General features: G+C 48.7%; 1 protein-coding gene across 1 annotated transcript in view; it reads right to left on the bottom strand.

The window, feature by feature from the left end:
- The window catches only part of kif19 (kinesin family member 19), a 241,009-nt gene that overhangs the window by 65,279 nt on the left and 151,162 nt on the right, over positions 1-24,568 (bottom strand). The window contains exon 6 of the mRNA XM_038777686.1: positions 12,687-12,812. Coding sequence (XP_038633614.1) covers positions 12,687-12,812 — 126 coding nt within the window. The remainder of the gene's footprint in view (positions 1-12,686; positions 12,813-24,568) is intronic.

The following is a 24,568-nucleotide window of genomic DNA, read 5'->3' as shown; positions in this document are numbered from 1 at the left end:
CTCTGCGTAATAAAGCCTTGATTACTCTCCACTTTCATCTCGTCGTAATTGACAGTGCATCAATTTATTACGCAGAGATTTAAAAATGATGGATCTCCACCTCAAGCCTGATCGCCTGTAGCTGCACCATCAAGCAGACAACACCAAGTCGGTCTTCGCACATTGGCTAGCTTGCTTCGAGGCATACATCGGATCTGCGACTGAACCACCCTCAGAGGCACAGAAGCTCCAGATCCTTTATACGCGGCTGAGCTCCGACATCTTTCCCCTCATCCGGGATGCGCCGACCCTCGCTGAGGCCATGGCGCTACTGAAGGAGAACTACGCTCAGCAGACCAGCAAAATCTATGCCAGGCACCTCCTGTCCACGCGGCATCAACTCCCTGGTGAGTCTGTGGAAGATTTCAGGCGTGCTCTGCAGCTCCTAGTGAGAGACTGCGATTGCCAGGCCGTTTCGGCCGCTGAACATTCTGACCTGCTACTTAGAGATGCGTTCGTTACAGACATAGGGTTGGCCTACATGCGCCAGTGACTCTTAGAAGGCGCTACCCTCGACTTCGCGGCGACCAAGAAACTAGCGCTCTCGCTCAGTCGCCTCACGCAATATACAGGCGTATGCCCCCGACCGCACAGCCCACCCCTCCTGGGCATCGTGGACCCCGCCACCGTGCACCCCACTAGCGACCTCCCCCTGCCAACCCCAGGCCTGCGCCACGCGGCAGCCAAACAACCCCGGGGGACCCAAGTGCTACTTCTGCGGACGGTCAAAACACCCCTGACATGGCTGCCCAGCATGAAGCGTGCTCTGCAAGGCCTGCAGGAAGAAGGGACACTTTGCCGCTGTGTGCCAGGCCCGCTCGGTCGCCACTATTGCCCCGGCACCCCCTATGTGCGACCCGCGGACGCCGCCATCTTCCTCGCCTCACAGCACGTGCGGCCCGTGGGCGCCGCCATCTTGCCTGCCTCAAAACACATGCAGCCCGTGGGTGCCACCATCTTCCCTGCCTCAGGACCCCTGCTCATCAGGCATCTCATCGGGCTGCTCATCGCCTGCAACCGCCACCGACCAGCCACGTCTCGCCTCCATCACAATCGACCAGTCCCGACTGCACAACCTCGACAGTGAAGGTCGACGGGCACAAGATATCCTGCCTTCTGGACTCTGGGAGCACTGAGAGCTTCATCCACCCCGATATGGCAAGGCGCTGCTCCCTCACAGTACACCCCACCAACCAGGAATCTCCCTGGCCTCCGGATCCCACTCCGTGGCGATCTGGGGGTACTGCACCACCACCCTCACCATCCAGGTTGTAGAGTTCAGCGGCTTCCGGCTCTACATCCTCCCCAACCTCTGCGCTGCCTTGCTACTTGGCCTGGACTTCCAGTGCAGCCTCCAATGCCTAACCCTAAAATTTGGTGGGCCCCTACCACCCTTGGCTGTCTGCAGCCTCACGACCCTTAAGGTTGACCCACCTTCCCTGTTTGCGAACCTCACCTCAGATTGCAAACTTGTTGCCACCAGGAGCAGACGGTACAGTGCCCAGGATAGGACCTTCATCAGGTCTGAGTTCCAGTGGCTGCTGCGGGAAGGCATCATCGAGGCCAGCAACAGCCCCTGGAGAGCCCAAGTGGTAGTGGTGAAAACTGGGGATAAGAACAGGATGGTCGTTGACAACAGTCAGACCATCAATCGGTACACACAGCTCGATGCATACCCCCTCCCACGCATATCTGATATGGTCAATCAGATTGCACAGTACCGGGTCTTCTCAACAGTGGACCTGATATCTGCCTACCACCAGCTCCCCATTCGCAAGGCGGACCGCCCGTACACCGCGTTTGGGGTGGACGGCCACCTTTACCACTTCCTTAGGGTTCCCTTCGGTGTCACTAACGGGATCTCGGTCTTCGAACGGGAGATGCACCGAATAGTTGACCGGTACGGACTGCGGGCCACTTTCCCGTACCTGGATAACGTCACGATGACCACGATGCTAACCTTTCCAAATTCCTCCACACCTCCAAACTCCTCAACCTAACGTACAACAAGGAGAAGTGTGTGTTCAGCATGGACCGATTAGCCATCCTCAACTATGTGGTTCAGAACGGAGTTCTAGGGCCCGACCCCAATCGCGTGCGCCCCCTCATGGAACTCCCCCTCCCCCACTGCCCCAAGGCCCTCAAACGATGCCTGGAGTTCTTCTTATACTACACCCAGTGGGTCACTAACTTTGAGGACAAGGCCCACCCACTCATCCACTCCACAGTTTTTCCCCTGACGGCCGAGGCTCACCAGGCCTTCAACCTGTTATCAAGGCTGCCATCACCAAGGCTACGATGCACGCGGTCGATGAGATGCTTCCCTTCCAAGTCGAGAGCGATGCATCAGACGTTGCTCTGGCCGCCACCCTCAACCAGACAGGCAGGCCCGTGGCATTCTTTTCACGCACCCTCCATGCCTCTGAAATTCGGCACTCCTCTGTTGAAAAGGAGGCCCAAGCCATCGCAGAAGCTGTGCGACATTGGAGGCATTACCTGGCCGGCAGGAGATTCACTCTCCTCACTGACCAACAGTTGGTTGCCTTCATGTTTAACACACAGCGGGGTAAGATCAAAAATGATAAAATCTTGAGGTGGAGGATCGAGCTCTCCACCTACAATTACGAGATTTTGTATAGCCCTGATAAGCTCAACGAGCCCCCCGATGCCCTATCCTGAGGTACATGTGCCAGCGCACAAGTGGACCTACTCCGCAACCTGCATGCTGATCTTTGTCACCCAGGGGTCACCCGCTTTTATCACTTCATAAAGACCCGCAAACTGCCCTAATCCATCGAGGAAGTCAGGGCTATCACCAGAGACTGCCAGGTCTGTGCGGAGTGTAAACCGCACTTCTACTGGCCAAACCGTGCGCGCCTGGTGAAGGCCTCCCGCCCCTTTGAACGCCTCAGCGTGGACTTCAAAGGGCCCCTCCCCTCCACCGACTGCAACACGTACATTCTCAGTGTGGTCGACGAATATTCAAGATTCCCCTTCACCATCCCATGCCCCGACATGACGTCTGCCACCGTCATCAAAGCCCTCAACACCATCTTCGCCCTGTTCGGTTTCCCCGCCTGCGTCCACAGCGACAGGGGATCCTCATTTATGAGGGACAAGCTGCGCCAGTACCTGCTCAACAGGGGCATTGCCTCGAGCAGGACAACCAGCTACAACACCCGGGGGAAACGGCTGGTGGAGCGGGAGAATGGGACGGTCTGGAAGGCCGTCCAGCTGGCCCTACGGTCCAGACATCTCCTGGCCTCCCGCTGGCAGGAGGTCCTCCCCGACACCCTTCACTCCATTCGGTCGCTCCTGTGCACTGTGACTAACGAAACTCCCCATGAACGTCTCTTTGCCTTCCCCAGGAAGTCCACCTCAGGAGTTTTGCTCCCAACATGTCTGGCAGCTCCAGGACCCGTTCTCCTCCGGAAGCACGTGTGGCTCCACAAGGCGGACCCGTTGGTTGAGAGGGTACAGCTACTCCACGCAAACCAGCAGTACGCCTACGTAGCGTACCCCGACGGACGCCAAGACACAGTCTCCCTCAGGGACCCCAGCTGGGTCCCCACACCTCCCACCCCCCGCCCTGGCGCCACCCTCCCTCCCCCCGGCGCACGCCACCACAGTCCCCGCTCCAGGACGATCCGCCCTCCCCTTGGTCCCACCCGGGGATGAAGAAGAGGTCGACATGCTCCCGGAGTCACCGACGACCGAACCGACGCCTAAATCGCCACCAAAACTGCAGCGCTCGCAACGACGGATTAAGGCGCCCGATCGTCTAAATTTGTAACCTCTTTCTTAAATTTTAAACAATCTGTATGTAAATAGTTTTCCACCACCCCCGCTGGACTCTTTTTTTTAAACAGGGGGTGAATGTGGTAGTCATCACTGTTGTATTGTGTGTACTGCGTATGAGGGTATTACGGTAAGACCCCTGTACTACAGGTACGGGGGTAGATCCCTGCCTGCTGGTTCCACCCAGTAGGCGGAGTATAAATGTGTGTGCTCTCTGAGCTGCAGCCATTTCGGCAGCAGCTGCGGGAGGCTCCACATCTCTGCGCAATAAAGCCTCGATTACTCCCTACTCTCGTCTCGTCGTCATTGATAGTGCATCATAACACTTGATACAACCATGGGCAGCGTCCATAATTATAATCATAGTTATAACTTACTCATATTATTTCATAGTATTTCCAGAAATTCAGCAATTTTCAGGAATCTTTTCTGGCCAATATTCTAAAAGAACCCCTCTCCATAATTGCTGAATCCAACAGTCACCCCTGGCCAGAATCGAACCTGGGTCCCTGGCACTGTGAGGCAGCAGTGCTAACCACCGTGCTGCAACAATTTCAGATCATGCTCTCTGCTTCCATTTCTTTCTCCTCAAAGCATTAGTTAAACTTCAGAAAATGATTTCCAACGCCTGTGCTGGTAAATCCATTTGTTTACCCTTCTGTATTATACGGTTCACCTTCAAAATGCAAAATGATAGCAAGCACTTTCTTCACAGATAAGCACTATTATTACAAGCGTTTACATGACAAGAGGTGCTTGAGTGGAAGTAATGAGCTCCTAGAATAACATGGGGTGTTTTCTATCTAATTGAAGTGATCTTGATACACATCTTCTTGTTACAATCGCGTATGATCTTTCCGATTTTCCCCATCAGTTTGTCCAATCTAGGTAATAGACATATTCACAACGTGATATGAAATATTTGAAAGTTAGCAGCTGTCTTATTGTTGTGTGGGGAAAATAGAGGAAGGAAAGGATTATTAATTACGGTTAGATATTTCCAATTAAAGGAATACTGTCATGCAACATTCAATTAGTCCCTGAACTGATTTCACCAAATAATCTGTTTCAGACCTCATTAATACCTTTAATCTGCAGCACAGAAAATACCTACTGCACCAAGGATCATTGTGATATGCATATACTTGGCTATATTTTTAGAAAAAATTTCAATTATCAAATTTTAGTACCAAATGCAATTGATGATCCAAAAGCGAGCGCATTAACAATTAGTGAGCATTTGTTTGTGAAACTAGAATGGCAGACATGACAGCATGACCCTTTAAATGGGTGCTCATTGATTTAGCTACTGACCTCTCAATGATCTAATCTGAAGCAGTTTTGAATGGCAATTGTTGCTCTGTCATTGCTTTCCAACAAGTGATTTGCATTTAATGCCTGTTAGATACAGGATACAGGACTGTCAGCTGTGATGTATAATATAGTACTCCGTAATCGAGCCTAACCACAGAAGCAAAAGTTGTCAGCAATAATTGAATAATTACAGCACAGAAGGAAGCAATTTGACCCTTCACGTTCCTGCTGGCTCTCTGCAGGAGCAATTCAGCTAGCCCCTGTCCCCCACTCTTTCCCTGTGGCTCTGAAATTTTATTTTCTCTTCAGATAATTATCCAATTTGCCAAGATTGAATCTTCCTCTAACATACTCTCAAACAGTGCATTCCAGATCTGAACCATTCGCACATTCCAAATCCGAACATGTCACCTGCCTTAATATCTCTACGTGGCTTGGTGTGAAATTATGGGTTGGATTCTTCCCCCCCCCCACCCACCCACCCCCCGCACGAAAACCACAGGCGGGATGCGGACCATGTAACGGTCCATTGACATCGGGCGGGAATATCAGGTCGCCGGAATGCAGGCAGGGCCGGAGAATCCTGCCCAATGTCTGATGTTGGTCTTCTGAAGTGACTTGGGATATTTTACTGCATCACAGGTGTTATGTCAATAGAATTTGTTGTTGTTTTATTATTAAAGATGGGATGATGAGATCCAACTGGAGAGGGGCCAGGAACTCAAAGTTCCAGCAGGCCTTGGGAACTTCGTACATGCGCAGGCCGAGAAGAGGTGGCACATGCACAATTCGGCAGCTAAAGAGCTGAGCCATTTTGACAGTGGTGCACCTGTCTACCAAGATAAAAGAAATCGCGCAAAACACCCAATCACATAACCTGGAGCGGAATGCCATAGTCGAGAAGAGTCCCAGGCAGGAGACAGGGAGAGGTCCCAGTTCATGTGAAAGAAGAGTCGTGAGAGAGATTCCAAACAGAAAAGGGGCTGTGGTTGGCAGACTTTGTATGTTGAGGGCTCAGGAGAAGCCCTGGAAATTGAAGGTGACAGTAGAAGATTGGTGGCTCTGGGCCACCCTTTGAAACGGTTGCAATCTGCTTAGCAGAGCCGAAGAGTTGAAGTTTTGCCTGTGGGTTGGTGCTGGAATGCAGATCGTGGCTTTATTCACTGAGCAAGAGTCTTGAAAATCAAACTTTATCTACTTTAAACAAAAGGTTATTGGTCCCTAAATGGATCTTAGCAAAGACTTCCAACAGCATTGCATCCACTCAGAAGACTAAATATGTCAAACGTTCCGCTTCCATGTGGCACAGGACTTTCAGTAATGGCCACATTAAAGCATCACAGATCAGGATCATACTATATTTTATTGACAAGGCATTTATTTAATTATAAAACATTTCTCAACAAATTATACACTGTCGGAAATTGTGTATTAAAGAGGAAACAGTGAAGAACAACACAACTAACAATCTGTACTCTAAACAATAAATTGACCCAACCAGTGATCCATCTGAGTCACTGAAGAACAGAAAATCATTACTGAGGTGAGCCAAGTCGCTACCTACCAACCTCATGGATACAATGAGAAATCTACCATTAATTATACAATTCTTGATACTTTTTCATAATCTAAAAATATTTAGAGTATTCCAACAGCTTACTTCAGATACTACTTTATGCCATATTTAATCAAAGCAAAACTGAATCTTATATGCACCGTGTATACATAACACGGAGAATTGCGTGCCATCCATTTAGTTCACACGCCTGAAGGAAGAATACCTGATGGGCATTGCATTTGCAAATGAGTTATTGCATTCCTGCTAGACAATAAACCAAGTGCAGTATCACATAGTCCATCCCCACTGTAAAATTCTATTCGTGCCTTAATCTTCAATGCAAACTGTTCAGGTTTGAAGCACTTTAGGAATGCGGTGCACAATAGATATGCCAAATGATAACTCACTGCAGTAAATTATCAGATCGAATGCAGTAAAAATGTCACCAAACACTGAATAAAATTAATTTACAGTGTCATTAATGTCAGGGCAAAACAATCAACACTAACCAGCTGGAGGGGAGACATGTTTGATTACTAGCTGATCTCCGATGGCACAGCTGTGTTATTTAGCTGTTTCAAAGGCCTGCCCCTGAAGGCCACTGAGCTAATCCCTGCAACAAAAACTGAAAATGCTGAAAACACTCAGCAGGCCAGGCAGCATCTGTGGAGGGGGAAACAGGGTTCAAGGTTTACTTCTGAGGGAAAGGTCACCAGGGGGGGATTTTCCAGGCCCGCTTGCTGCGTGAATGATCGCGGGGATTGTCATGGGCGGGACGGAAAGTTTGACGAACCGGCAAAAGCTCCGTTGAATTTGGGTGGAAAATACCGTCCATGAACTCTGTTTCGCTCTCCACAGCTGTTGGCTGACCTGCTGAGTATTTCCAGCATTTTCTGTTCTTATTTCAGATTTCCGGAATCCCAAATATTTTAGTGGGGGAGGTGGTGGCGTAGAGGTAATGTCACTGGAACCGTAGTCCAGAGGCCCGGGGAGATGCTCTGAGGACACAGGTTAAAATCCCACCAAGGCAACTGGTGGAATTCTAACTCAATTAATTAATCTGGAATTAAAAAGCTAGGGCAGGATTCTCCGGCCGATTGCTGGCGGCCGGATTCTCTGTTCCTGCCGGCAGCGAACCTGGTTTCCCCGTGGCGTGGGGTGGCCTCAACGGGAAATCCCATTGACAAGCGGCAGGAGTAGAGAAGCCCACCGCCAACGAACGGTGTGCCAAATTCTCCATCCTTGCTGGTAGCGAAGCCGACTCACAACGGAGAATCCCGGCCCTAGTCTCTGTAACAGTGACCATGAAACCATTGTGGATTGTGATAAACAACCATCTGGCTCACGAATGTCCTTCAGGAATAGGAAATCTGCCATATTTACCCGGTCTGGCCTACGTAGTCCACAGCAACTGCTCCCTGCCCCCTGCAATGGCCTCGTAAGCCACTCAGTTGTATCAAACTGCCACGTTGGCAATAGCCTTCTCACCGGCACTCAGTATGAGTTCTTCCCGGACTACTCAGCTCCTGACCTCATTATAGCCTTTGTCTAAACAAGGACATAAGAGCTGAACTCAAGATGTGAGCTGAGAGTGATTGCCCTTGACATCAAGGCAGCATTTGACCGAGTATGGCATCAAGATGCCCTAGCAAAACTGGAGTCAATGAGAGTCAGGGGGAAAACTCTCCACTGGTTTGAGGCGGTACGGTGGCACAGTGGTTAGCACTGCTTCCTCACAGCGCCAGAGACCCAGGTTCGATTCCAGCCTTGGGTAACTGTCTGTGTGGAGTCTGCACTTTCTCACTGTGTCTGCATGGGTTTCCTCCAGGTGCTCCAGTTTCCTCCCACAGTCCAAAGACATGCAGATTAGGTGGATTGGCCATGATAAAATTGCCCGGATGTGCAGGTTAGGTGGGGTTTCAGGGATAGTGGGCCTAGATAGGGTGCTCTTTTAGAGGGTCAGTGCAGACTCGATGGGCCGAATGGCCCCCTTCTGCAGTATAGAGATTCTATGATCTATGATCATCTATGATACGTGGCACAAAGGAAGATGACTGTGTGATTGCAGGTCAATCATCACTGTCCCAGGACATCACAGCAGGAGTCCCTCAGGGTAGTGACCTAGGCACAACTATCTTCAGCTGCTTCGTCAATGGCAGTCCCTCCACCATAAGGTCAGAAGACGGCATGAAATGTTCACTGATGATTGCACAATGCTTAGCACCATTTGTGACTCCTCAGGCACTGAACCTGACCGTACCCATTTGCAGCAAGACCTGAACAATATTCAGGCTTGGTTTGATAAATGAAAAGTAACATGCACAACACACCATCTCCAACAAGAGAAAATACAAACATATTCCTTTGGCATTCAATGACATCACGAAAGAATCCCTGCCACAGAAGAACAAGGGCAGAAGACGTATGGGAACATGACAACTTGCAAGTTCCCCTTCAAGTCACACACTTGGAAATATAATGCCGTCCCATTATTGTAGCTGGTTCAAAATCCTGAAACTCCCTTCCCACCAGCACTGTGGGTGCACCTATGATTAATAGAGTCTAACCTGAGTGGTGAAGTTAAAACCAAGACACAGAACTGTTCTTTACTGAGAGTTTATTGACTTTGTTCAGTCTGATAGCTCTCCTCACATACCCAGTATCCTAGCTGTTTCCTACCTGTACTCCTTTGAATGGAACAAAAATGATCAATAAATTAAACAAAAATAACCAAGTGTGACAGCCTCAGGCAGGGCACTGTAACTAAAACATAACATCAAAGGAAACCTAACGAACTAAACCAAAACATAATTCCCGGGGGTGATGATGCATCTCAGTCCGCGTGGCACCCATGTCCCTTATTTAAAAATGCTTAAAGTACTTCATTAAACAATTCCCTTGACCTGTTTATCCTAACAATATAATTAACATACCATTTACACCACATGGTGGCAGAGGTTTTAAGAGGGCCTTTCATCACTACCTTCGCAAAGGCAATTTGGGATGGGCAATTAATTTGGCCTCACCATTGATGCCATCACATGAAAGCATTAGAAACACCCTCGTGTCTAACTAGGTCCGGAGCTCAACACGGTAGCATGTGGTAGCACTGTGGCTTCACAGTGCCAGGGTCCCAGGTTCGATTCCCTGCTGGGTCACTGTCTGTGCGGAGACTGCACGTTCTCCCCGTGCCTGCGTGGGTTTCCTCCGGGTGCTCCGATTTCCTCCCACAGTCCAAAGACGTGCAGGTTAGGTGGATTGGTCATGCTAAATTGCCCTGAGTGTCCAAAAAGGTTAGGAGGAGTTATTGGATTAGGAGGTTAGGGTGCAAGTGAGGGCTTAAGTGGGTCGGTGCAGACCTGATGGGCCGAATGACCACCTTCTGCACTGTATGTTCTATGTCTCAGCAGGAGTTTAGTGTTGTTTGTTAATTGTCAGGTGTTTGCAAGTTTCCAGCTCAAGGTCAGAAAAATCCTTCTCGACTTTCCCCAGTTTGTAAATTTGATACTGCAAAGTGTGACGACGAGAGTAAAACACTAAAACCTTCTGACAATTCACCCTCCATCTCTAACCATAACCCTTTACCGCTCTTCAGTATGTTTCTGCTCTGGTATTTTCAGCTGTTCCCTGCCTCACAAACGCGCTATTTGTATAAATCGTGTGCTCATTTTGGCCGGAATTCTCTGAATATTGGAATTCTGTGGGCGAGATCTCTTAGACCATATATGTCAAACTCAAGGCCCGCGAGCCAAATCCGGCCCGCGGTGGAATTATCTTTGGCCCGTGAGATAATATCTAATTACTTTTTTTTTTAATTTTAATTTTTTTTTAAAGATTTAGATTAGCCAATTATTTTTTCCAATTAAGGGGCAATTTAGCGTGGCCAATCCACCTACTCTGCACATTTTTGGGTTGTGGGGGCGAAACCCACGCAGACACGGGGAGAACGTGCAAACTCCACACGGACAGTGACCCAGAGCCGGGATCGAACCTGGGACCTCAGCGCCGTGAGGCGGTTGTGCTAACCACTAGGCCACCGTGCTGCCCTAATAATATCTAATTACTATTAAAGCTGGCCCCAGCAATTGAAGCGCCTATGGCGTATGATATGGCTGATGCCGAGTTTATTCAGGTATAGTGTGAATCACAAAGTGTTGGCCTGTGGAATAATGTTTTCATTAGAAATTACTCTGGAAAAGCTCCAGATAAAGCAATAAGAAATAAATGCAACTAATTTTTTTATTTATTTAATATTTAATGTTGTTTTTATAGGCAATAACCTAAGCTTTATTAGTTCCAGGTTCAATAAGTTCATTTCAATAAGTTTTGCAAAAAAACATTGAACCAGTCCGGCCCTCGACTTGTCCCGATTTTTAAATTTTGGCCCACGGTGTATTTGAGTTTGACACCCCTGTCTTAGACCGAGGCTGGGCCGGAGAATTCCCGCGACCAGCGCGGATCGCGCCACGCTGCCCGATGCCAGGACGCGATTCTCCGCAGAATGGGGAAATGGCAGCATCGGCGCCGCCATGGTCGGTGCGGCGCCAATTATGGGCCACTCCACGCGGCCCCCCCCCCCATCCCGGCGATTCTCAGTCCGGGATGGCCGAGCGGCCATAGCAAAAAAACCCGAGTCCCACCAGCGCCGTTCTAATAGAACAAAGAAAAGTACAGCACAGGAACAGGCCCTTCGGCCCTCCAAGCCTGTGCCGACCATGCGGCCCGTCTAAACTAAAATCTTCTACACTTCCTGGGTCCATATCTCTCTATTCCCATCCTATTCATGTATTTGTCAAGATGCCCCTTAAATGTCACTGTCGTCCCTGCTTCCATCACCTCCTCCCGCAGTGAGTTCCAGGCACCCACTACCCTCTGTGTAAAACACAAACGAGGTTTATTCAACCGCTCCTCATAGCTAATACCCTCCATGCCAGGCAACATCCTGGTAAATCTCTTCTGCACCCTCTCTAAAGCCTCCACATCCTTCTGGTAGTGTGGCGGCCGGAATTGAACACTATACTCCGAACTAAGGTTCTATACAGCTGCAACATGACTTGCCAATTCTTATACTCAATGCCCCGGCCAATGAAGGCAAGCATGCCATATACCTTCTTGACTACCTTCTCCACCTGTGGTGCCCTTTCAGTGACCTGTGGACCTGTACACCTAGATCTCTCTGACTTTCAATACTCTTGAGGGTTCTACCATTCACTGTATAATCTGCTCTCAGCCGGCGGGACATCAGTGTGGAAGGGGACGGCCTGGCCTATGGGGGGGGGGGGGGGGCGGAGGGGAATCGAACCCGGGGCGGACCTCCGTTGTGGCCTGGCCCGCAATCGGGGCCCACCGATCGGCGGGCTGGCCTCTCGGGCCGGGGGCCTCCTTTCTTCTGCGCCGGCCCCTTTAGCCCTACGCCAGGTTGCGTTGGGGCCGAAGCGGAGAAGGGAGCCACTGCGCATACGCGCTTTGGCGCCGGTGTCATTGCGCATGCGTAGCCCCTGTGGCGCCCAGTTGACACCGGGATCAGCAGCTGGAGCACCGTGGGCTGCTCCAGTGCCGTGCTGGCCCCCTGTAGGGGTCAGAATTGCTGATCATGAGGCTGTGTTGACGCAATCGAGAAACGTGACGCCGTTTCCGACGGCATCAAAACTTAACCTCAGGATCAGAGAATCCCGCCCTCTGTTCCTGCCAACAGTGCGCCTTGTCTGTGTGGTGGCATCAATGGGAAATCCCATTGACAAGCGGTGCAAGTAGCAAATCCCATCACCATCAGCGAGAAACACAAGGCTGAGGGATTAGAAAATCTCGCTCTTTATTGCTACTTTGAGGATTCATTCTTTTCAGTTTCATTTGGATGAATGAAATGCTAATTTGAGTGGCAGTGCCAAAATAGTGAAAAATTTACAATTGTTTTCCATTCTTACCAGATATTGTGCAAGGAATGTGTTTTTGTTAATAGCAAAAGCCTTTGTATTACCTCTTTGGCATTAATAGTTGACACTTCAGTAATTCCTGCAATTTGGATCCCACCCTTGGAATCCTCTCGGAGATCTAGGAAGCCAGATGACGGATTAAGTAGATCTCGTATCATCTCATTATATATCTGTGAAGGAAAAGAAAGTAGTGGGAATATGAGGAAATCACAAATGTTCAGAATTTCTTCGCACTTGGCTTTAAGGGAAAACGAGAGGAGGTTTTGTGCTGTCAAAATTAGCAGAACTTGGCTCCCTTTCTGCATTCTGCGCCATCTGCTCGTCCACTGCATCAGATCGCATAAAGTAATCCTGCGCCCATTCTAATGCCAGCAAGCACGCAAAGGAAATGAAAGAATAATGCACAACATCCTCAGCTAGTAAATATTACACCATACAATTGGAAATTGCCTAAACCGCTCCATATGCTAAATGCAAAAAGGGTATTGGTGACATCCGAAAATCGCGTCAGGATTTGTGTGGCAGAAACACTCGACAGACGATGAAGCTTCATTCATTTGGGTGCACAGCTTTAGGTTTGGTTTTCATTTGGGCAGGCAAGGTTGATTTAGCACACAGAGCAGCTGGGAGCATTTCCTCTGATTGCAGTCAAGTTGAAAGAGTTTGTAGAAATGTAAGTGCACAGCTGATGGCTTAATGAATGATTGCATGACGCCATGTTACTTGTTAAAGGGCATAACTTTGGGTGCCTGTGCTTTTGTACAATATATAACAGAGGAGAACAAGGCAACAGTGGCAGTCAGGCTGATGAGCTCCGATAAGCATTGAACCAGGCTGAAAATGCATGTTTTCCTCCTGGACGATGACCTGCCTCACAATGGAAATAGGTGTTTTGCTTCAGACAGTGGCCTGTGGAGATCTTGATGAACATTTTCTTTATTAAAAAAACTGTTTAGCTAAATTGTGTTTGCCTTTATTTCAGTAATACTTTCGACATTAAAGCTTTGCCTCGGAATAGATTGTCAGGTCTGGTTAGAGAGACATGTTGCTTTCTTTGAATTATTTTCAAGTTGAAATTGTGGCATAAACTTCAGCAAGCAGAACACTAACACGAACAAGCGGGCAGTACATTTTAAGGCACAGAAAAAAATAAACACTTTTCTTCACTAATTTATGTCCTGCCCCTATGAACATAGGAATTAGGAGCAGGTGGTGGCCACTCGGCCCCTCAAGCCTACTTCACCATTCAATAAGATAATGACTAATCTGACTATAACCTCAAATCCACATTCCTGCCTACCCCCGATAACCTTTCCCCCCTTGCTTAGCAAGAATCCATCTCACTCCGCCTTAAAAATATTCAGACTCTGGTGGGATTCTCAATCAGCTGGCATCAAAATCGGGAAACACGATTGGGCGGAGAATTGGGTTTGACGGTGAAAACGTGTGAGGTGTTGTTTTCAAGCCACATCGCAATTCTCTGGTGCCTCGACAGCGGCGTCAATGCATTCCACACCGTATATACAGTAAACGCCCTTGGCATATCAATAGCCGCCCTGACCTGGCATTCTCCGGGACCTCCGCGATTCTCCGCCTCCACTGGGGAAATTCCCGGCGGTGAGGTTCACTTGTGCTTTTAAAAATCGTGAAACAGGCACCATGGCTGATGAGGGAGAGGGAGGTAGCACAGAAAGTGTCCAACATCGCCATTGTTTGCTGACAGTTGTGCTGGCGGGGGGCTGCTGCGAGGGCCAGGGGGAGCGGCCAGGAGGTGGGCTGTGGGGTCGGGATGGCCGGGCACGGAATACCATTGCTGCAGCCAGAAAGGCAGCCATGCGGCTGGGCATGCTGCTGACTGCTCACTGTGAACTTAGTGCCACGGGTGACCCCCCCAGGCCATCCCACCGGGATGGGCATGCTCCAGAGCAACCAGTGCCACCTTGTGGGCTGGGATGTGTGTGTGGGGTGTGGAGTGCTAACGTGCGGCTGCAGCTTGTCGCCTCCCGAGTGTCAATCCCGACCCCGGCGAATCCGACACCGTTTTCTATTGGAATCGATCGTGTTCCATGTTGTGCCAGTGCTAGCTCCTCAACAGTTGCTGAATTGGTCCAGGTGCGGCGCCAGTTTTGCTGTCGTAGAACTCCACGAATCCTGCCCCGGCATCAAACACTTAGTCTCAGGAAAGGAGAATTCCGCCCTCGCTTCCACTGCCTTTTGAGGGAGACAGTTCCAATCATTCATAACTCTCAAGAGGAAAACATTGTCCTCATCTGTCTTAAGTGGGTGACCCTGATTTCTAAACAGTAACACTTAATTCCAGGTTCTCCTACAAGAAGAAACATACTTTCCATACCCACCGTGTCAAGACCCCTCAGAATCTTACATGTCTCAATCAAATTGCCCCTTACTCTACCAAATCCCAACGGATACAAACCTTGCCTATCCAACCTTTCCTCATAAGACAATCCTCCCATTCCAGGTATTAGTTTAGTAAATCTTCTCTGACCTTCTTCCAATGCATTTATATCCTTGCTTAAGTAAGGAGACCAATACTGTACATATACTCCAGGTGTGGGGCAGGATTCTCCGGCAACCCCTGCCTGGCGACCAGAGAATTCCGCCCGTTGTCCGCGTCTCGCAGGTGGGGATCTTGCGGCGGGCGGCGCGGAAGAATCCAGCCCATGGTCTCACAAATGCACCTTTCTTGTTTATACTATGATGAATATGTTGGTTGGAAGATTTGCATCAACTTATCCAAGTCAGAAAGAGGACACCAATTTTTACCAGGTGCAGCTAAAGAGACAGTTCCGAATCATCCATCAAATATACTTCACTCCACTAATTCCAACTTTCCCATAATATGGATGCTGGGTTATTTGCTGGAGGTGGTCAGGGGGGAAAACCACTCGTTGCACTATCGTACACATTATTTCTGGCTCAGAATCCTACTCTTCCAGTCCTTAAAACTTTGAGAACTTTGATTGTCTTTGACTACATTCTGCATGGCTGCAGTTGCCAAGGTCACGGAAATAATTTTGAACATCACTGCTGCATTTGGTTGCAGTAACTAGGCAAATCTGAAATTGGGAGGAAAAGATGAAGTGCGGTGAAAGTTAAGATGTGCTATAATCTCAGTTCGAAAAGATTTGTGCAAAGGGGTAACTTTCTGGACTCGTGTTGCTCACGTAGAGCTCTGCTATCGAGAATCCCACTGGGAATTTGGGACTGCATTCCTAACCGTCTTAAATCAACTGAAATGAATGACCTGAAGGTTTTGGGGTCTCCACACTTGAACAGGGTGAAGTGCTAACTTTTGAGATGCTGGAGCTCTAAGAAAGTGTGTTGGCTATATAATTTCTACATCTACTATTGCATTGTTTTCTTCTGTATTTGAGTCCCCAAAAGTCAATAACACTATGCTTAAGTGACAAATGTGTCCCCACTGCACCAAACACTTTCGCACACCTTCCTCCAACAAACTCCCCCACCCAGAAACCCCCACTCTCCCTTAGTCCCCACCCACCCCCCATCTGTTACCCCAACCTCTACCTCTAACCCAATACCGCCAACCACCTTTCCACCTCTCCTCCCCACCCACTCCGGCATTCCCTTTCCCTCGCCACCCCAACCCGTCATCTCTACCCCCAACCTTCTCAAACCCCTCACCCACCCCCAACCTCCCTTTCCAATCCAACCACCTCCTCCGTATCCCCTCCCCAAACATCCCCTCCCATCCCCCAATCCCTTCCAACCATCTCACTTCGCAACACCCCCCCCCCCCCCCCCACAATATGCCACATCACCTACCCAGCTGCCCCTTCCCCAAAAAAACTACTTTCCTTCCCTAACCCCCTCCACCTGAAACTCCCTCTCCACCCCCCGCACTCCCCAACCTCCCCAGCAGCAGGACAGGAACAAATAAAATTGACCTGACAGACTGGCTTCAAAAGATTGCAACATAGCCTGAAAGTTCCAATTTTTTAAAAGCCAGTCTGTCAGGTCCGGTTGCTCAGAGTGGATGACGAGAGCGCAGTTTAAAACACCGATTCCAGGCCCCCTTAACCCCCAGCTCCAGTGTTGGAAACCGTCTGCACCTCCCTTCTTCTGGGTCCTGTTTGAAGGTGCTGGGACTGTGCTCCGCTGCGTTTTTGCAGCACCACATCCCTGCCCATGAATGCCAGATATATGTCCCGGTGAGCCTCTATGGAAAGTCATGAACTTATAAAATTACCCCTTGGGGTGGATTTTACAGGGGACAGTATCCCCGACCTAAATGTCTGTTGGCACTTCACCAACGTGAAATCTGCTCCCTCACAGCGAAAATACACTGGGGGTGCCCTCAATTAGTGCACAGTGGGATTCTGCCCCTCAAGGACAGCAAGTGCTGCCATACAGAGCTGTTGGCCAACCTGATTGGCTGGAAGCTCTGTAGAAAGTAGCAGCTACTACTCTAGAGAGTAGCTGTACTCTCTACAGAGAGACTAAACCAGTTCCAACAAAGAGGTTAAGCTGTCTCCCAGACTTCAGGCCTAATGGCACATGGGCTGCCTGACACCTTATCTGCTCCTCGTAAAATGGAGAAGTAGGCGGGATGACAATGAGCTGGCCACCATTTTATTGTATGTGCCCCCAACCACCTCCAGCCTCACGCTCTATTGGGGGCTGAAAAATTAGTCCCTTTATTTCAAGTCACTAAAAATAGTATCCCGAGTGTCTTCATGTGGCGCTAACAATTGCACTCAAAGACGAGAGACATGTACAATCGAGGCATTATTGCTGTGTGATGCTATTCCTCCGGCTGCAACTGTAGAATAGGGTCTGAGTGACTCACACGCATATTTATACACAAGCTCCCTGTGGGCGGAGCTAGCCGGCAGGGGCTTACCGGAGGAACCTGTATTACTGGTACAGCCATACATACCCCTACTGCAAGTACGCATATCTACAGTGGTTATCACCACACTTCACAAAATAACAGTGATTAAAATACACAAGCTTTCAACGTATATTTGGAAGTAACTCGAACAGGCAACTGGAATGCAATTTTAAAATGTCAACAAACTCCATTAACATCTTGAGCCTGCGTCCTGAAAGTAGTTTTGTTTGAAAGTCCGAAGGGATGATTTTGGTTTTGGGTGCTGGTCAGGCAGGCAGTGGACGGAACACATGCTAAGGAGCCAGCAGGGACTTTTGGCTCTGGGTCCTCACTACCATGCCGTTGCCATGAAGCTTTTATAAGGAAACTTTTAAAATCAAACCCAGCAGTGATGCCACTAACTTTGGAAGCCTTTATTACTTAAAACCAATAAGAGACTGCCATAAATATTTGTCTCCCGCCCCCATCCAGCATTTTGTTTACTTCATTGACGCTGGCTTCCTCTGATTATGTATTTCCCACATTTCACAGATGTGGTATTGTCAATCTTACTTACATCATCAAAATCCTAATAACTTGCATTAATTAAACTCCCCTGTATCCAGCAGGTACTTTGACTGCTGGGATTGCGGTGCATCTGCAAATGAGGATGGGCAGAAATCCAGTAATAAATTGATGCCTCCATTTCATGGGGTTAGTATTTTGTGGGCCCGATAGCCACGAGCATAAATCCCGTTACGGTCGGCAAGTCTGGTGAGAGGGCCATTATGGGATTTGCGCCGGCAAGATCTCAGTTTGAGATCTTCCCCGTTTCCCCCCCTTCCACCCCAGAAAGGGCATGATTTGCAAGGATTTATAATAATAATCATTATTGTCACAAGTAGACTTACATTAACACTGCAATGAAGTTACTGTGAAAATCCCCTAGTCGCCACATTCCGGCGCCTGTTCGGGTACACAGAGGGAGAATTCAGAATGTCTCATTCACCTAACAGCACGTCTCGTGGACTTTGTGTAATCAAACAACTTTATTCCATTGCATTATTCCGTAGCTGCTAAACTCGTGGAATAGTTTCCTGCCGGTGGTGTGACATCACGCCAGCGCGAATCACTGCTTGTTTTCATAACCAAAATACATTTGTGATGACTATGTCCGCAGTGCGGAATTGCCTGGTTGCCTGCGGTTGTGGGCCAAGGCTAGTCATTGACCCCAGCACATTGGCAGTGCCAGGGTCAATATGAGGGGATACTGCCAGGAGGCACTGTGGTGGGCACTGCCAGGGATTACCCCTCGTCCCATTGGGGGAGTGGGTGTTCCCCTTATGTGTGGTTGGGGGGGGGGATGGTGAAGAGGGGGAAAACTGCTCTCTGAAACTTATGTGGTTGGTGGGTCGGGGGGGGGTCGCACCAAAGCTGGTGGGGGGGGTGGTCCTCCATGGGTGTGAGGACGGTGGGAGGGAGTTTTTTTTTTTTGCAGATCAAAGAGCGCTTTAAAGATGGCACTTTGATTTTTGTGGAGCTAGTAATGCTGGTTCTATGAGACCCCGCACAAACCATGGCCCCCACCCGATATTAGAAGAACTGGCCAGAAAATTTGATGAGAGGCATGGAAAGAGTGGATAGCCAGAGTCCTTTCCCCAGGGTGGAAATGGCTGTCATGAGGGGACATAATTTTAACGTAATTGGAGGAAGGTATAGGGGAGATGTCAGAGGTCGTTTCTTTACACAGAGAGTGGTGGGTGTGTGGAATGCACTGCCAGCAGAGGTGGTGGAGTCAGAGTCATTCGGGACATTTAAGCGACTCTTGGACAGGCACATGGACAGCAGTAAGTTGAAGGGGTGTAGGTTAGGTTGATCTTAGATTAGGATAAGTGGTCGGCACAACATCGTGGGCCAAAGTGCCTGTACTGTGCTGTTCTATGTTCTAAAACACCGGGTTTCCGTTAGAACCTCACACTTTACCATTTAAAAAAAAATTACACCCACGCTCTATTTTGGCCCATCTACCACCACATTTCTCTGTGTAAGTGGAGCTAGGGGCATGGAAATCATTTGCCCCTAGCCCATACTGTCGGTATCAATGTTCCCTCGACTATCTCTATGCTGTGTTTGTCTGTTTACCATGCATTGTTTGTGTGCGGCCTGTTTGTTCGCTGTGCAGTGTGTTCTGGATTGCTACACAGGCATACCCCTACACAAGCCTGGGAACATTGATCGGTCTGCGCAATTCCAGAATAACACCAGCTCCATGCGTTTCAACTCTTTCATATCTCAATCAGAAATGTCACTCAATCTCTTTCCAGTTGACCATCCATACAATAAAAGCAAAATACTGCACATGCTGGAAATGTGAAATAAAAAACCACAATGCTGGAAAGACTCAGCAGGTCTGGCAGATCTGTGGAGAGAGAAACAGTGGGCAGGATTCTCCGTTCGGGGGGTTAAGCTCTGCAGCTGGAATAGACTCACTCCTGGTCTGCGCTGGCGCCAGGAGCGGTGCCCACGAGTGATTCCCACTCCCTTGTCATGCAAATCTGTGCATGGAGTGATATCGGTTTGCCATTTTGAGCAGGCAGCCCTATACCGAGGCCCAGCAGGGGTCCCCCACCCCAACAATGCAAATTTTGTCTTCCCCACCTCTAACAAGTATGACCATCCCCCCCCCCCACGGGAATTACGAGTCAACCAAGTCAGCCTCCCCCCTTCAGACCCATCCCATCAGAGCCCTGAATCAGACCACCCACATCAGAGACCCCCACAATAGAGACCCCCACATCAGAGACCCCCACATCAGAGACCCCCACACCAGAGACCCCCACAATAGAGACTCCCACAATAGAGACCCCCCCCCCCCCACTCAAAGAGCTTCAAAGCAGGGTACTTGAATATGCATTCAAGTGAGATGGGAAATGAAAATAAACAATCCAGACACCTGGCTGTCTGGAAGCTATTACCCTTTCAATTACAGCATACCAAAAGCTATTTCTCTTTGAAAGTGAATAGAGGCTTCGTAGATCAAAGTTTAAGACCATGTGATGTAGAATCATAAGAATCCCGACAGTGCAGAGGGTGTCCATTTGCCATCGAGTCTGCACTGATCCTTTGAAAGAGAACCCTAACTAGGCGCAGTCCCACAACCTGTCCCAGTAACCCCACTAAACCTGCAAAACCCTAAACATTAAGGGCCAATTTAGCATGTCCAATCCACCTAATCTGCACAACTTTGCACTGTGGGAGTTAACTGGAGCACCCGGGGGAAACCCACGCAGAAACGGGGATAACGTGCAAACTCTACACAGTCACCCAAGGTCAGAATCGAACCTGGGCTGGCGCTGTGAGGGCAGGTCTCTGATGTTGATGGGGGGGGGGGGAACCTCTGTTGAGGGGGATCTATGTTGAGGGGTTGTCTGTTGCGGGGGGTCAGCAAGATTTGCATTGTGGGGTGCCCTCCGATGGACTTTGGGGGCATCTACGTTACTTTCTTATCCCCTTGATTGACTGCGTCAGAGATACCCTTAATAATACTTGCACCAATCCGAGCCCGTGTGAATCCCGGCCGAGAGAGACAAAATATCCTGGAGGCGTGGAGAATCGGGCTTCCAGCCCGTTAATCGGATGCAAATGAGTTCAAATAACCCTTCCTCGGCGTAGAGGATGCACCTCGCTGCCACCACTGGCAGGGACCAGAGCACTGAAATGGGATTGGCACCGGGCACCAATCCCATTTCTAGCCTGACGGTCAATTCTCCACTGCATCAGGGCACACGGTGGCCTAGTGGTTAGCACAGCTGCCTCACGGCGCTAAGGTCCCAGGTTCGATCCTGGCTCTGGGTCACTGTCCGTGTGGAGTTTGCACATTCTCCCCCTGTCTGCGTGGGTTTCACCCCCACAACCCAAAAATGTGCAGAGTAGGTGGATTGACCACACTAAATTGCCCCTTAATTGGAAAAAATAATTGGGTAATTTAAATTTAAAACATTAAAAAAAAAATTCTCCACTACATTGCAAACTCCACTACCGGCAGCGTGCGCCGGAGAATTCACCCCAGTGTTAACATCGAGCCCATATGACTCTTCCTTCAGAGCTGTTATTTATTATTGACCATCCATTTCATTTCTCAGAAAGTTAACCCAACTCTTCATTAATCTAAAAGTGTCAGAAAGAAGTGTCAGAAAGATATTTTTAATTAGCTAAGATTATATGCAGAGTGAGAACGATCATGATTAATATTTTAATATTGTAGCACAATATGAGTTACTCAGTAACATGTTTACCTCTGCCCACAGCTCTGCTTTTTAGCGTATGCAGAAGTGAGGATATTAAATACAGGAAAGAAAGAAATTGTTTTGTAAAATAGTTTCAACATATCCATTTCGTTATTCATAATTATGTTGAAATAAACATCGGGTAGATGCTCCATTGCCTGACGCCAGTTATCGGACAAAGAATGATGGGTCACCCGGAAAACGGGCTCGGCGCTAGGCGCCAGACCGTTGCAACGCTCCGCTGCCCCACCGCCGGCCTCAGCAAACTGCCCACCCCATGCCAGCGGCACCATTCAAATCCACAATTTGCGTGTATTTAAATCTCATTAGGAGGCTGAAAGCCCAAATCACCAGCCCCACATTATGCCTGGGCCTCAGGAAGTAGAGAGGAGCGATTTGGTGGCAAGTGTTTGGACACGGGGTGGCCTTCTCGGGATCGGGGTGCCCTGGCCGAGACTCCCATTGCTGCATAAATTCATTTAAACCCATGTTGTTGAGACTGCTGACTTGCGACAGTGTCCTGCAAATGTTTAGAAACACTCTTGCTATGATTGACAGCTCCTCACCACATCAAAAGCAGCCAAGCGTTTCACTTCCTCTTTTTCACAGCAGAAAGCATTTTGTTCCTTTTGATGTGGTGAAGAGCTGCCAATCGTAGCAAGAGTGCTTATAAACATTATGGTTAGCATCAAAGCAAGGGAATGAAGATGCATTCAAGCATGAAGGAAAGATCAATAAACAATCCACCAAGCAGCTGTGCTTTGACCCACAAAAGGAGATTTGAAGCCCTTTGAAGTGTTCTGGACTTTGGAGGAAGCCTGTGACATTTGTAACAGTTGCTGCTTTAAAGGCTTTTGTCTGACGCAGCAAATGCAAGGGAAGGGTAAGTGAAAATGCAGTGATTTTTCACTGTACTGTCTAGACCAGGGGTGGGCAAACTACGGCCCGCGGGCCGCATGCGGCCCGCCAAAGGTCTTTATGCGGCCCACCAAGTCATTAAAAAAAAAAAAAAAATTTTTTAATTAAAAAAAAAAATTTTTTTAATTAAAAAAAAATTTTTTTTTTAAGGTTAATGGGGGGGGGGAGCTGTTGGGTTACTTACTGGTATAGGGTGGATACGTTGACTTGAGTAGGGTGATCATTGCTTGGCACAACGTCGAGGGCCGAAGGGCCTGTTCTGTGCTGTACTGTTCTATGTTCTATTTGAGGCGCCCAGAATCATAACCGGGTGAAGTCATTATTTTACTTAATATACTATGCGGCCCTTTAAAATTGTGAATTTCTGAATGTGGCCCTTGCACGGAAAAGTTTGCCCACCCCGGTCTAGACTGCTCTTCAGATTTCAGACAGCCATGACTGATGGGAGTGTCTGGAGGGGGGGGTGAAATCGGGTCACCCTCGTGCGTGTGTGCTGTAGGGGGTGACCCGTTATTCCCGTGGTGGTGGTGGTGGGGGTGGGTGGGAATTGCCCCTCCTTGTCAGTGGGGTGGGCAGGACTAAAGCGGTGGGAAGAGGGAGGGCCTGCCGCTGGACCTCGGGATCGGGCCAGCCGCTCAAAGTGGTGGCCTGATACCAGTATTCTGACAAGCTCTGCACCATGCATATACCTGCACGGTTAAGGAGAGAGACTCGCAGCTGGGACCTGCTCCCAGTTTGAGTGGAGATTCTCCACTGGCGGGAGTTCTTATGCTTCTGTTATGGGCCAGGGTGTGGAAAACTCCAAAGTATATCATGGAGTTCACCTGACCTACAACTGTTTATAGATTTTGGTTGCGATGAGCACAAGATCCTATCTTTCAGGTGTTATTCAACAGAGGCCTTGAGCACTTTAAATCAAAAACAAAGTTATTCTATGACTTTAGTTAACATTTATATAAACACACACAGTAAGCATTTTTATCAACTATCAACATAAATATCCCACACAGCTACAGTACTCTATGTATAACCCTTAATAAATTTCCCCCTTTAACTGTTCCAATTTAATAACAAGATCCCATACACCAGAAAACCCTTTTCAAAGGTGTGGCCCAGCAGACGGCACTCTTACTATCTTTAAGACTTGGTTATGGATACTTCTTGTATCCTTTTCAAAACAGCAGGTTTGACTTCCTCCCAGAAAACAATTATTTCTTTTCACGTCATCAAGCAGTCTGGAAACAGCATTTAAACTGAAGATAGAGAGATACTCCAAGATACTTATCTGTCTGATTACAGCTGCCAAATATAAAAATGAAAGCAAAAAACTCAGAGCCACCAAAACAAGCCCAAACCAAAACGAAAGTAAAGCTCAGGGCCACAGCCCAGCTCCACCCACATAATGACATCACTGAAGCCATGTGATGAGACAAAACATGTCTTAAAGGGACACTCCCATGACACTTCACAGAATCATAGAATCCCTAAAGTGTAGGAGGCCATTCAGCCCATTGAGTCTGTACCGACCCTTTGAAAGAGCACCCTACCAAGGCCCAATGCCGCGCCCTATCCCTGTATCCCCGTAACCCCACCTAACCTTTGGACACTAAGGAGCAATTTACCAAGCCAATTCACCTAGCTTGCACATCTTTGGACTGTGGGAGGAAACCGGAGCACCCGGAGGATAACCACCCAGCCACGAGGAGAATGTGCAGACTCCACACAAACAGTCAGCCGAGGTCAGATTTGAATCCGGGTCCCTGGCTCTGTGAGGCAGCAGTGCTAACCACTGTGCCGCCTCAGAACTGAGAATCTGGACATAGTTACTGGATTTCCTGTCTCTTTTAAACCTGCATAAAACATTTGT

This window comes from Scyliorhinus canicula, chromosome 18 (assembly GCF_902713615.1).
Source record: "Scyliorhinus canicula chromosome 18, sScyCan1.1, whole genome shotgun sequence".
Taxonomy (NCBI): Eukaryota; Metazoa; Chordata; class Chondrichthyes; order Carcharhiniformes; family Scyliorhinidae; genus Scyliorhinus; species Scyliorhinus canicula.
Note: the sequence above shows the minus strand (reverse complement) of the source record. Positions and strands in the feature narration are given on the sequence as shown.